The 14,997-nt window shown below is 43.3% G+C and overlaps 2 protein-coding genes across 3 annotated transcripts in view; one reads left to right on the top strand and one right to left on the bottom strand.

The window, feature by feature from the left end:
• Positions 1-14,997, top strand: part of LOC106581116 (gamma-sarcoglycan) — a 46,644-nt gene that overhangs the window by 20,399 nt on the left and 11,248 nt on the right. The window lies entirely within an intron of this gene.
• Positions 561-14,997, bottom strand: part of LOC106581114 (sacsin) — a 31,866-nt gene continuing 17,429 nt past the window's right edge. For both annotated transcript variants that reach the window (XM_014162867.2, XM_014162868.2), the window contains one exon: positions 561-13,556. In XM_014162867.2, coding sequence (XP_014018342.1) covers positions 1,981-13,556 — 11,576 coding nt within the window. In that variant the 3' untranslated portion in view covers positions 561-1,980. The remainder of the gene's footprint in view (positions 13,557-14,997) is intronic.

Raw genomic sequence — 14,997 nt, 5'->3', positions numbered from 1 at the left:
TGATGTATCTGGAAATACATTTTCCATTAACATGATAAAATACCAGGGGGGGGGAAAGGAGAATGTCTTTATTTTAAAAGTTCCATAATTATCTTATTTCTGTCTTGCGACAATTAATAGATTGGAAGCTTTTCTACAGTGATGTCCATTGCGTATTACTTTTCTTCCATAATGTATAGCAGTGATGCACTCTAGTGGAGCATCTCTGCAACAGTAGTACATCATGAAAATTCCCCAGCCATGGCTCAGACGAAATAGTCAAACATGCAGTATTTCCTGTTCTTTGTTTACATGTCTATAGACAATCCCATGCCACTGCCTATAGTCACAGAATACATGCCCATACATGCTTGTTACTTCTCCAGTGTTTGTACTTAATTCCTGTTATAACCAATTCATTAGTTACGCTATTACAGTTCAAATGAAACTATATATATATTTATATATATATATAGATGCCAGCAACTGTACCTTTAATTCTTTAATAGATTCTCACTTTTAAGGTTACCATTAAGTGCATTATACTGGTTATGTATTATACAGAAGGAGGGTTGACTCAATTTATGTGTGGGAATTTATTAACTATGGCACTGCGTACATCAAGATTTACATTTTCCTCTGCTAAAGTTTGTCAAAGATGTCTTCAAAGGATTCCCCTTGGCATTAAACATAAAAAAACATGACATTTTAATGTATCAACAATATGTTGCCAGTGGATTTCTAGTCCCAAACATCATTCATGAAAATTAAAGGACAAAAAGACTAAAGATAATTGACAAAAACAGGCACCACACAAGGATGCCTCCTGCAATATTCCTCTAATATGAAAAGATCAGACAACCAAATGAAACAGAGCTTGATTCAACTTTGGCAAAATAAACATATGTTACATTACCTATCTATAGAACACCATGGATCTTCGTTACGGTAATCAAGATTTTTCTTAAGGATGAATCCTTGCCCTAAATCATTTTGGTCAGCTCAATCCGTAATTAATCCTTTTGACCCATGATGTTTTCAAAGCAGGTAACTGCTTTCTTATCATGAGTACTACAAAAAGTACCTGATATACATACTCGTCAGCATACAGATAATTACAGTAGATGTAGTGTACAGTTGTGCTCCTAAAAGACACCACTCAAAGTATGATAAACTGACAAACAATTCAGTGGAGACACAATCAATGATGATAAAACAGAATCTAAAGTATAGATGCAACATTCATAATTTTCCTTTCAGTCTATTTCTCCCAATCTGTTAGGGTATCACAAGCACTCTACAAGTGCAAGTACTGGAGGAGTTTTGAGAAAGTGCTTTGTCCATTTACAAGCAAAGACTATGATACAGAACATTTACAACTTATTAAAAAAATAAAATAAACCACCTTCAAAATATAAAAATTACATTTTCAAAGTACAAATATGATTGTAATTGTGTTGGTTGATTTTCAGATATTGCAAATAGAACACATTGCATGACAACAGTGACAACATGAGAGAATTGTCAAGAATCAATTAACTTGACTTTTTAGATGGTAACAAACAAAATACAGACAAATGGCAGGAAAAATATACTTGTATAAAAGGTCAAGTAAAAAAGCAGCATAGTTGTACTCAATTATCTGAGAGCAAATATATTCAACATGGGACTTTGGTTAAAAAAGTATTGCTGGGGCATTTGTATATACAGCATTGCAGCTAAAGATAATTTCTGTCTTTGTAGAATGGTACAGCCACATCAAATTACTTTCAGGCAGCTTGTTGTTAGGATATGAAGAGCCATACATGTATACATTAGCCACAGAACCAATATTGGTACTGGCGTGCTGCATATCTAAGCTGCCAGCTGGATACTTAATTTTGCCTCAAAACAAGAATATACTAATCAGTATTGCACACAGCTAGTATAATCTTCTGTTGTTCAGTGGATCTATGCATATTTGTTTTAAATGGTCTAATATGTTCCAATCACATGGCAGAACTAGATTTTTTGTTGCACAAAAGTTTCAAGTTTGATGATGATCCGTGCTGTACATTCCATCACTCTCATTGCCACCTCAGACGTGAATCTGTCATTGGGGATCTGGGGAAAGGGTAGGAGGTCAGGATAGCGAGTTCTTAGGCTGTCCACACCATATCCCTCCAAGATGTTGACATCCTTGGCAAGTCCTGCTAGCTGTGGGTTGTACTCCTCCACTTTCTGTGCCAGTGATGTGGGTTTCACATCCTTGTCTGATTTCCCTCTGACAGAATAGTCGGCAGCTATCAAGGCTAGTTTCGTAGCTAGGTAGCATTTGAAACACACCCACTCATTGGCATTTTTGTGAAGGTCATTCCGTGCAGCAGAAAAGTTGGCTCTTGCTTGCCTGAGCCACCTGCGGGCTTCCATAGGATTGCCAACAGACTTGAAGGTCGGGGGCACAAAGAAGCGATTAGAATGTGACGACCCTGCATAAGTAGTGAACTGCTCCCGGAACTGCTGTTTCTCAGACTTATGGCTTGTTGCCTCTTGGTTCCACGATGTGTAAAATCTTTGAAATGAAAACTTCTCTGACTGGAAGCGGGTGGAAGAAGTTGAGAAAGTTCTCCTGGATGCTCGGTCAGTGTTCTGCTGATCTGTCAGAGTCTGCTTCTCCATCCTGTTGATTTCATTCTGTAAATGCTTGAAGACCTCTGTAGCCACGTCTAGATTCTCTGCGTTCTTGTCCGGATGCCACTTGAGATACAACCGGCGAATTATCTTCTTCCTTTCCGTTTCAGCGAGTTTCCAAGCTTGCTCAATAACTAAAGTCACATCTTTTAGGATTTCTGGCAATGCACTAAGTCTTATCTTTTTGGGAGATTGTTTTGTGGGAGGTACTTTGTGATTTTCCTTTCTAGTAAAAAGGGGAGGCACCAATCGTGGACCAGGACCAGGAGAGTGACATTCTGGGGGGGTTGTTGGAGTCGATGTGGCTCTGCTGTCTCGGATATGAGTACTTTCCTCTTGTCTAGAGAATTTGTACAGATCAAGAGAACTGACTATTTTGTACTCACTATATCCAATGTCAATTTGGAAGCATTTCCCAAGGAAGCTTGAGTTGTCCTCCTCTTCTTTCTCTACTTCTTGAACAATGATGGCATACGTGTACGTGGGCTGATATCCGCCATAGACATCCCCTCCTTCAGAGTCCACAAGGTAACCCACATATTCTCCTGGGTAAAACACATTCATTGGATCCATAAGGAGTATATGGTGTATCTCAGCTGGTATGGGTGTTCCAGGGAGGGGAAGCTCGAGTTTTGAGGCCTCTGTGGAGTCATACTTGACGCCAAGGTTGTCCAGCTTCTCTGTGATTCTGTAGATGTCGTTACAGCCCAGCATAGCAATTAGATAGGAGGTGTCAGATATCAAGTTGTCCGTTGCAGATTTTAGTGTCATCGCCAGCGCTAAGAGAAAATTTATGTCTTTGCTGTCTGAGTGTTGGATGTAGAGATGAATCACAGCTGTCCCGTACCTTTTCAGGAAGGCAAGAGTTTCACTCCGGCTATGTGGGATAGGGCTGCAACCTTTCACTCTTAGTGTCGTCTGGAGTTTCTCAAAACAAGACACCTTCAATCCCTCACAAAGTGCTTTGCACAATCGTATGGCTTTTTCTTCATTCACAAGGAATGCATTGTCATTTTCATGCTTCATTATTCGTATCAGTCCTGTGATGAACTGTTCTGATGACAGTAGAAGTTGAAGGCGACCCTGAAGCGAACAGAGAGCTCCAAACTGGCACATTTTGGGAGACTCCTCATCCAGTTGCTCCTCGAGGATACTACTCAGGAGTCTTGGCCTTAGCTTCTGTGGGAGCAGCATGATCAGCTTTGTGTGGAAGGAATGGTCCTTGCCAAGATAACACTGACTCATGTCCACAAGCATCTGAACGCCTACATTACCCTGAATTCTGCTCTTGTAGTGTGGGGCATCGTCAAACACTAAACTGTTTGATTTGGTTAATCTACCATCGTGACTTGGCAGGTAAAATATAAAATCTTTGAGGCTCTCAAGGTCTTTGCGTATCTGAACTGGGTCATTCTGTAGGCTTTTGAACAGCCCTGAGACAGCCCTTTTCACAGTTCTCATTTCATTCGGATCGAGCTGCTTACCCTCTGAATTTCTGTGAATGCGGCACAGCACTTCAGCATATTGTTTTGTTGATACAACATCCTCTGTGCCCAAAAGCTTAAACATCTGATGAAAGATGCCAAGCTCTAGTGGTAGTTTGTATAGGTATGGCTTGAAGTCAGATTCATTGTCCAAGTTGATGACAACCTCCTCTGGCTTTAGAAGTTTCCAGCCCTCCTCAACCATGACAAAACTCACCCCTAGTAGCTGGAAGCGAAACTCTCTTTTATCTGCATTGAGAAATTCGTAGGTGGATCTCAAGACTTTGTTTCTTGTTTTCACCATGTCATCGTCAGGATTGGATATGTTGCAGATATTTTTGCAGTTGCTTATCACTTTGTCCAAGGGGGGTTCCAAGTTGACACTTAATATCCGCAGCACTAAGTCCAGTTGTTCTTGGCCAGTCAGTGTGCTTCCCTCCTGGTCTTTAATGGCTGCTGGTGTGGCCTTCTCTGGGAGAATGGGACATGATGTCCATAGCAATTGAATGATATCAGTTTGTTTGAATTTTGGATTGACTTGAGACTCACTGAAACGTATCAGAGGGAGAGTGCCATTCATCTCTTGGAATTGAGCATGGAGCCGGATCAGCTCAGTGGGTGCACGCTCAGGACAAAGGAATGCTATCATTGACAGCTCTTTGAGGAAAGCTCCAACAAATAGGTCTGTCCTCTCATTGAATATGTGGTTAAGGAGAACATCAACAATCATTTGGGATTTTTCTTTGGACCAGTTCTCTGTTGGAGCTTTGATGCTGACTTCTTTTGCATACTGGAGAATTTGCTGTTGAGAGACAATGTGTTTGAGACCTATATTCCTTAGGAATGTGATCCATGAGGTGAGAAATGCTGTTCCATTTTTTGGCTTTGACACTTGCTCAACCTTCTTGAAAAAGTCATTGGGTATGAATGCTTTTGGAGAGAGCATCACTTCGAACACCTTCACGGTTTGATCGTAGAACATTTTGGTAGACCTGAGTCTGTTGGTGTAGTCATAGATTAATGGCAGACCTTCCAGTTTCTCATACAGCTGATCCTTCATCCCACATGACTCCTCTATTGCCAAAAGTCTCTCCTTCAGATATACAAGGTGCTCAATTTTTGCATCGTATGACAGGCTGTCAAACTTTGGAAGGAGATGCCTCAGGTAGACTTCCAGATCATCTATTGGGAAACATCCAAGGAAACTGTACAGTTCCTTCAATTGTGGATTGTCAGCAAGAAAGGCAAAGGATGTTGTATGGGCCCATTTTTCCATATCTGCAGAGGGAATGCTTTTTGCCAGAACATAGCATGACCCAAAGTTTGCAATACTGATGTATCTGCCACTGACTGCTTTGAAGCATGGGAGCAATTTCAGAGTTTGAATGTCCTCTTGGGAGAGGTTGATCAAATTACAGTTGAAGTACAACAGAAGAGCCTCAAAGTCTTTGTCAGTTAAGCTTCCTGTTTTGAAAGCTGCCGTCTGAATCATGTACTCCAGTGCTTTCAGGATGCTGGATGGGTTGTCTATGTTTGCTGTATGCTGTGCCAGAAAAGGCAGGACAGGATTCTCTTTGAAGCATATTTTGTTGACAGCAAGCTGAATGCATCCCCCTTTCATTATGATGTGAAAGACTTTGTCATTTTGCCCGTTTGGAAAGATAGCTGCGCTTATCAAACTCAAGGGAAGCAACACATCGTGATCAGGGACAACCAGCTTGTTGCTTGAAACCATGAATTTGATTCCTGGCAGCAAAGCCCAGTCTTTCAGTAGGTCAAGTACAGTCTCGAAATTGGGTTTGATGCCTGCCTGCTCTTCCTTGACTGCAATGTTCTCACTGATGAAGTGCCACGCACCTTTCAGCCAAGACTCACTGGCGTAGCCGTCTCTCCACTTCACAGGGATTCTTGTTCTGTATTCACGTGGTAGAACAGAACTCAACAGTTCCCCAAAACTGCTGATGTCGAAGACCTTTGCAACACCTGAATTCATCAGGATGTTGTTGTACTTCATGTACAGTGTATTCATGAACAGCTCTTTCCTTGATGAGACCAGTTCATGGTGTGTGGACAGAAACTTTGGTTTCTTGGAATCAAACACCTGGAGTATGTTGTCCATTGTCATCAGCAGTGGTAGCCCCTCTATGCTGATTTCATTCTCCTCTACGTCTTTGAAGCAGTAGTCAACCAGAAGCTTCAGGCTGTGGAAGAGCTTGTAATTGGACTGCTGGAGTCGACAGGGAAGTTTCCCAACTTGGCAAGATGTGTCTGGGGACGAGAATGTGAGGAGAAATTTTCGTACATCCTCTGGGGTAACATAGCTCACAGGAATGCCTGCATCATCCAAACAGAAGTAAAGACTTGCTGTTTCATCACAACTGTGGACCAAGTTGAAGCCCACATCCGAAAGCAGGGCCTTGAGTCGGAAGACGTTTTCTGCAACAGACTTGCGTGAGGAGATGTTGTATTCTGTGTTCTTCAGATGTTGAAGTTCATCCTGCAGTAGATTGTCAAAGAATGCGCGACCTTTGTTGGCAGAGGATGTGTTCACCCAGGAGATGTATACGGCAGAGTGCATGTCTGTGTTGTCAATGTGGGGAGCCCTAACGACAGGAAGGAGACGTTTCAGGTCAGCATGAATGCAGGTGTACACTGCTTTGACAAGACAGTACCAATCTGGCTGGATGTCAAGTCTGTTGACTGGAAAGAAGTACAGGAATTTCCTCAAAGTGTCTTTAACGATGTGAATTGGTGTTCCCTGTAACACAGTCATGGTGGGATCGGGTCCCGGGAAGTACTGTCGTTTCAGCTGAATCAACAGCTCCACATAGGCAGGAGCTATCAAAGATGTCATCAAGTTGTTGTTCCAGTCACTCCTCACTCCTACTCCATTGTCATCCCTCCATAGGTTTCTCCTGGCAGAATCTAATGCAAAATGCCCATTAACATGAAAGGGCAAGCCAGTCTCCATTGAAAGGGGCAGAAAGCAGAATGCTCTGTGGGGCTTCTTGTAGTTGTGGCTTACACATGCAGCCACACCTCCACGTGGAAAGAGAGTAATGTCTTCATTTTTGTGGGCTGAAATCACACTCTTTGAGACTTTCTCTATGCAGGAGAAGCCAGAACGATTGCAGACCATCCAAGTTGTTAGATTGCCATCGGAGTCCTCTATATCAATTGAGTAGGTTATCTGCTGGACTGGAATTTGAGTGAGCTGCTTCCTTTTTGTCACACTATCCACCACTGAGGCGTGAAATTGCTTGCGTTTTAGACGGTCACCATCTGTGATTTTAGCAGTCACGGAGTATAGCACCTTCAGGTCTCCTGTAGCTTTCTCTATTTCACAGATGGAAATTTTCTCCATGTGGTTGAGGAACATGAGGAGTTCTGCCCCATCGGTTTTTAGTTTATCCAGAAGGTTTTGCACCATTCTGTCTGATGCAGGTACAGAGCTGATCTCTGATATTTTGGCCATTTCTGTTGAGCGTATGGGGAATCTGAACATTGTGCAATGTTCAAGCTTGAAATGAGATCCCAGGTAAAGATTTAGCACATCAGAGAATTGAGATCTAAAGTCAGAGTCCAAGTCTCTAAACATTCTTCCCGGACTAACAGATGTCGCCCCGGGTGCATATCGTGCATGTGGATCGAAGATGCAAAGAATGTCATTGTTTGACATGAAAGATGGGCAGTCTGTGATGTGATACACAGAGTTGAATCCTATGCCATATTGTCCAGTTTTGCCAGGGTTTGCTTCTTTTGTTCCTCTTCCTAGGTTCTGGATTCCTCTGACATCATCCTCAGTGAAAGGCTGATTGTTGTAGACACACAATGATGGGCCTTGCATTGGCAACCATTTGTCATCAAATATTCTGTCTGTGGGGTGGGTTCTTGGATCAAACACAAAGTAGATTTCAGTTGCTTTAGCATCATCTGCATTCTGCAAGAGTTCCTTTAGCATTTCCTTTTCTGATGGGTAAGCGTTGAGAATACTTTTAATTCTACTTGTGAGTTTCTCTTTTTGTCCAAACTCACTTCCAAGAGTAGTGAAGCAGATATTTGAGGCATACCTTTCCAGGGCTTTGTGACGTTTGGGAACTGCTCCTAATTTCACAGCAACCTCTCTTGGAATATCTGCATGGCAATATTTCACAGTTGTGTCTCTGACTTTGATCCAAGGACAGTCATTGTAACACAGAGACTTCGATGGCTGCAGTGTAAGATGGATGTCAGGAAGGAGAATTTCCCTGTAGGTAGCTTGGCAGAATTCTTGTTTTTTGTCTCTGATTAAGCCCCATATTCCTTCACTAATGATTCTGCGAGAGAGCTGAAAGCTATCCTCAGAGAGTGCTCTTTTCCCACACTCCTGTTTCACTAATTCAAGGACAGCTGAAAAGTTCTCAACTGTGAAGCTTGACTGAACCCCAACATTCTCAAAGAGCTCACGGCAACTGTTTCTGTACTTGTTGGGAAGCTGGTAGAGATATGGTGCTGCATCAAAGTTCTGGTAGAATGCAACTTTGGAGGGCTCAACGTAAGTGTTCTCCACCAGAATGGAGCAAAAGGATTTCAGCTCCTCATTGATCTGTGTCTTTGCTTTGGCATCCTGGAGCATTTCTTCATGTAGGTATTTGTAGCAGGCATTGGTAATATTTTCCTGATATAAAGTAACTCCGTCAAATGACTTAGCAAGTTCCTTAAGTTGACTAACAACTAGTCCAACTGTTGGCTTTCTTATCAATCCGAGAGAGTCTTTTACAGCCAATGTGATCGGGCCGCACCCTTTGAAAGATGGAGAGTTCTCATTAAGGATGGGCTTCATCAAGCACACTGTGTCCTGGTGGTCAGTCGTAAAGAGCTCTTTGGCAGAAAACATAGTGGACGGGGGGAATGTATTCCCATGCCATGGTAGTGAAAACCCTGCAGGCTTTGTCAGAAAAGGAAGGAACTTTATGTCCTGTAGCTTCTCCAGTAGTTTACCTGCTCCTGAGTCTGTCATTTTCAGCTTCTCATCAATGAGACTGAGAATAATGCTGCTCCGAAGACATGCAGCAGTGTGATCATTTTCATTTAGATCGAACACAGATTCAGCACGATCAATCAAATCCTCCCAAGAGAGGTCATCTTTGACCATTCCCAGCTGTACTAGCTTGACCAAGCACACTGGATTCATGTAGTCTTTCGAGGTTCCTTCTGGAAATCTTCCATCATCAGTGTTGTACAGTTTTGCAACTCTTCCTTCTGGATGGATTAGTCTGGATGGTAAGACTAATTGTTGATTGGGGCCAGAGCATGGGATGCATGGAGTCTCCATAAGAATTGATGCAAATTCCTCCAGTTTGTCATTCAGGACATAATGCATTAGGGGATTCCGAAGTTCGTTGTCGATGTCTTGGATATGGGGAAAAAAGACATCTAAGAAGAACTGCTTTTCTGTCAGGGTGTTCTCTATCAGCTTCCCTTTGCACCCAGCATCATCAAAACCTTCCTTGACCCATTCAGGCAGCTCAACAGCACAGAGGTCTTGCGAGCTGCTCTTCTTGAGGTATTTTAGGAAAATCTTGAAAGCAGCAGGACCAATGTCTGGTCTACAGAGCAAGGAGTCATCTAGGAATCTGACATACTTGATTGATACCCAGGTTTTGCCATCTGAGAAAACTTTTGCATGGTCACAGTCACCCCCTTTGGCGATCTCTTGGTAGACTCCTTGGCTGATCACTGTGAAGTCATCGTGTACCACACTTGGATCAGGCCATGCTACGTAGTAGCTGTAGTCAAGTAGTTCTCCACTTTCTGCCATTGAACGCAGCATATTGAGTGCTGCTATGTATGCCTGGACAATCACATGTCTCATGAACACTGAGTTCCAGTGTCCTTTGGTGTCCGTCTTCCATATCTCTTTGCGGTTAGATGTCACAGCAAAACAGCCGTTTATATGAATTGGCAAGCCGGTCTTGATTCTGAGAGGTAAATAGCAAAACACCTCTCCTATCGGGTTGGTGTGGTTGGTGTTTGCCTTCACTGTCCATTTTCGATTCTCCTCCTCTGAGAGCAGAACAGCTACACCCCCACAAGGCACTAGTCCAAGTCGTTTTCCACTCTCACCAAGTGAAAATTTGAGAGCTTCGGTCACATCCATACATGAACAAATGAGCCAGTTTGTTAGATCAACTGCCTTTTGGGGCATTTCGTCTGTGAGTCGTCTGTTCTTTCCGTCTTTGGCAGCCATTTCAAAGTATGAGGAAGGATCCTCCTCTGAACCTCTGAAGAGGGGTGACTGGAGATCAACTATGCGCTTGAACACATTGTGAAACTCCTCCACCACAATGCGTATGATACAGCCAGACTTGGGAGTGTCAGCCGGTACCCTGTTGGTGGCTGCAACCCTTTTCATTACTTTTGCGGCAGATTTCAGGATGCTCAGAGGTCCATATGCAGCTTTGGATGACCATACACTTTTATTGATAGTAACAACATCCTGTGCTGCTGCTGGATTGGGCTCTTCATATTTCAGGTACTTCAGTACCATGGAGCCCACATGCTGCGTGAAGAGAATGAGCCGGTGGCCACATATACTGAACTCATCAACAAGGGAGTAGATGTCTGGGGTGTTGTAGTAGATACTGCTGATTTCACTCACTGATGCCTCTTGCTCGGTCCTGAAGGGGAGTCTGAACAGTGTTCCATCATACTTGTACGGAGACTCTTGTGCAAGAGGAAGTTGACAATTGAAGACATTGATGAAGGGTTTGAATTGATTGGGGAACTTTCGTAGCCGTTTCTGTTGTTTGCTCCAGTTGATCTTGATTCCTGGGTTTGACCGGTCTCTAATGTGCTTGCTGATGTGGTTGATGTTTGGATCAAACATGATCATGAACTCTCTGCTCATTATGATGGGGATGTCAGTGATGTGATAAACTGAGTTGAAACCTAGGCCAAATTTGCCAACTTTGTCTGCCTCACATCTCTTCATTGACCCACCTAACCTTGTTATGTTCAGAAAGTCAGTGTCAGAGAATGTAGAATTGTTGAATGACCACAAGGAGGGGCCATGGCATATAATCATGCCAGGGTCAAGCAGGTTCTCTCGAATGTCAATATTCTTTCGCATGTCTATCAGGAAGCTACACTCTGTAGCACTCGCATCATCTGCATTCTGAAGAAGTTCTTTGAAAATATCTGCGACAGATGGATATTCTTCTAGAATGTTCTTTATTCTCACTGTCAGAGGCTCTCGTTGGCCTGATTGTTCAAAGCCAAGGTTTTCTGGGTTTATCAGTCTTGTACTCAAACATGGTACGTTAAGCCATTCTGCTGTTTTCATGGGGATGTCATCATGGACTAAGATAATGGGTTCTGATGTATCATCAAGCAAGTCATGTAGATCCTCCACTTTAATGTCGCAGTACGTGCATTCGTGAATGGGTTTCATGGCCAGTTTGCTTGGATCCTTGTAGCAAAGGATTGGTACATGCATGTCACTGTCCACAGAAATGTGACTGTTATACAGCCATCTCAGAATATTTATCAGGAGGAGGAGATCATGCTTACTTTCTTCTTGTGTCATTTCTTCCTCACACCTTTGCCTTACTGTTTTGATCACATCGAACACATGGTTTGGGACAACCTCTTCAACCGAACCACAGAATTTGAAAAGTTTGTGAAACTTTGCTATGGTCTTTGGCAAAGAGTACAGGTAGGGTTGCAAATCTAGGTCAGGAATGGGTTTTAGAACTGTGTGGCTAGGTGATGAGAAGGTCTTGCCAGTCCACACCCAATCAAATGGCAGTGACTTCATTGCCTCTCTTGCATCTTCAAGGTGTGCTTGCATGAAATCATAAATCTCAATAAGGATCTGTTGGAATTGATACCAGTCTTCCGTGGTAAATGCTTGAGACCTGTGCCAGTCATTCACTGCCTTTAAATGCTGTAACACTTGATCAATCTGTGGCTCTATAGATAACTTCAGGGCCTTCTTCATGCCAGAAGAAGTGCGCTCCACAAGTGCAACTGAAGAGCCTACCAGCACTGCATGGGATATATCGCACATTTCTGAGAATGAGCAGATGTTATGGGTGTCTCCCATCCAGGCAAGCGACTTTGGGTAATTTACAGGTCTGTCCTTGCAGACTGGCACCCATTTCAGTTTTTGCAAGGATGTCTGAGCTTCTGAAGACTTGACCAGCTTGGTTTGTCTATTCAGAATTTGCAGCAGTGTTTTCGCTTTCTGTATAACTGGTTCCCATTCTGGCTCAGTGCCACCCTGTAATTCCTCGATCTTCTGTGCCACCTGAAGTACATCTTTTTCGCTGAGTTGTACTTCACTTTTAAGTCCAAGTTGTCTCAGTGAATGTAGCATATCAGGAGAGGATGTATATGCATTTGTGGGAAACCTATTCTTCTCCTCCATGTAGAACAGATTCTGTAAAATCTCCAGCTCAGGGTCAAAAAGGTCTGTAGCAGTAACAGATTTCCCTGCAAATGTATGAATGAACTTCAGAGCCGAAAGCCATCCAATCACAGCTTTGTTTTCATTCTTTAGGAATGACAGATGCTTAAGGGCCCAGAGCATGATTTTAGTGATATCCTCTTTTGAGTAAAACCCTTTCTCCATGTCTTGAACAACCAACTTCAAGCATTCAGTGGTTTTCACCTGTTCCACGGTCAGCATCTTAATGAGACGAATCGATGCCTCATCACTGCAGCCCACAACATTGATGGATAGTTTGACATCTGGTGGATACTTGGCAGTATGGTGTAAAGCCCTGGCTCCTCTCAGTGAGGTATATGTTGGGATGCCTTTCTCTGAACAAGGCCCTACTTTCTCAAAGATGGTCAGCTCCAGGAGGATACGCTTCTCTTTCTCTGTGATGTCGGACAGTCCTGCCAGGAAGTCTCTCAGTGCCACTTTCTGTTTGCTAGAGAAAGATGAGACCAGGCTGGCCACTCTCTGGGTTGATGACCTGTCCATGATTTGCAGTAGCATACTGGGAGATGAAGGATGGATGTAGTTCTTCAGTAGAGGATGCTGCAAACACAGGTCCAACTTTTTCATTACTACTACTCCAAGTTTTTTCATGATTTCAAGAAGGCTTTCAGAGAGTGGGGCCTCCTCCTCATCCACAATGATAATAGGGGATGGAGTTTTGAGACGATGGAGCCCGACTGAGTCCACACTTTCCACCAGGGGCACATTTGGAATCAAAGGCAGGTCTTCAAAGGTACTAAGGTCATCAGCAAAGTTAATATACAGATGCTTCCAAACCATCTTTAGCCAAGCATGTGTAGGATGCTTCTTCTCTCGGTTCCCAGGTTCCCACTGGACTGTGAAGTCTTTGGTAGGCCAGACTGTTGAGAGGACCTCCTTTATGAGTCGAGCTGACCGTTCAGGTGTTAGTTCTTGTACCTGAGTGCAGGGTCTTCCTGTAGAAGATAAACATACAAGTTAATATAAATCTTAACTTTCTCAATTATCATTTACAGGAACTACATACAGTGCATTCAGAAAGCACTCAGATCCCTTACCTTTTTCCACATTGTGTTACGTTACAGCCTTATTCTAGCATTGATTAAATTACATTTTTCCTCAATCTACACACAATACCCCATAATAACAAAGCGAAGACATTTTTTTTTTTTAAATGTGGAAAATATATTACAAATTAAAAACAGAAATACCTTATTTACATAAGTACACAGACCCTTTACTATGAGACGAAATTGAGCTCAGGTGCATCCTCAGGTGCATCCTGTGGTTCACCTGTGGCAAATTCAATTGATTGGACATGATTTGGAAATGCACACACCTGTCTATATAAGATCCCACGGTTGACAGTGCATGTCAGAGCAAAAACCAAGCCGTGAGGTTGAAGGAATTGTCCGTAGAGCTCCGAGACAGGATTGTGTCGAGGCACAGATCTGGGGAAGAGTACCAAAACATTTCTGCAGCATTGATGGTCCCCAAGAACACAACACAGTGGCCTCCATCATTCTTAAATGGAAGAAGTTTGGAACCACCAAGACTCTCCCTAGAGCTGACCGCTCGGCCAAACTGAGCAATCGGGGAAGAAGGGCCTTGGTCCGGGAGGTGACCAAAAACCCAATGAAAGAGCTCCAGAGTACCTCTGGAGAGATGGGAGAACCTTCCAGAAGGACAACCATCTCTGCACCACTCTACCAATCAGGCCTTTATGGTAGAGTGGCCAGACGGAAGCCACTCCTCAGTAAAAAAGGCACATGACAGCCCGCTTGGAGCTTGCCAAAAGGCACCTAAAAAGACTCTCAGACCATGAGAAACAAGATTTTCTGTTCTGATGAAACCAAGATTGAACTCTTTGGCCTGAATGCCAAGCACCAAGTCTGGAGGAAACCTGGCACCATTCCTACGGTGAAGCATGGTGGTGGCAGCATCATGCTGTGGGGATGTTTTTCAGCAGCAGGGATTGAGAGAATAGTCAGGATCGAGGAAAAGATGAACGGAGCAAAGTACAGAGAGATCATTGATGAAAACCTGCTCCAGAGCGCTCAGGACCTCAGACTGGGGCGAACGTTCACCTTCCAACAGGACAACAACCCTAAGCACACAGCCAAGACAACGCAGGAGTGGCTTCGGGACAGGTCTCTGAATGTCCTTGAGTGGCCCAGACAGAGCCCAGACTTTATCCCAATTGAATATCTCTGGAAAGACCTGAAAATAGCTGCAGCGACGCTCCCCATCCAACCTGACAGAGCTTGAGAGGATCTGCAGAGAAGAATGGTATAAACTCCCCAAATACAGGTGTGCCAAGCTTGTAGCGTCATTCCCAATAAGACACAAGGCTTTAATCGCTGCCAAAGGTACTTCAACAAAGTACTGAGTAAAGGA

This window comes from Salmo salar, chromosome ssa20, assembly GCF_905237065.1.
Source record: "Salmo salar chromosome ssa20, Ssal_v3.1, whole genome shotgun sequence".
Taxonomy (NCBI): domain Eukaryota; kingdom Metazoa; phylum Chordata; class Actinopteri; order Salmoniformes; family Salmonidae; genus Salmo; species Salmo salar.
This window is presented reverse-complemented; position numbering and strand designations above follow the sequence as displayed.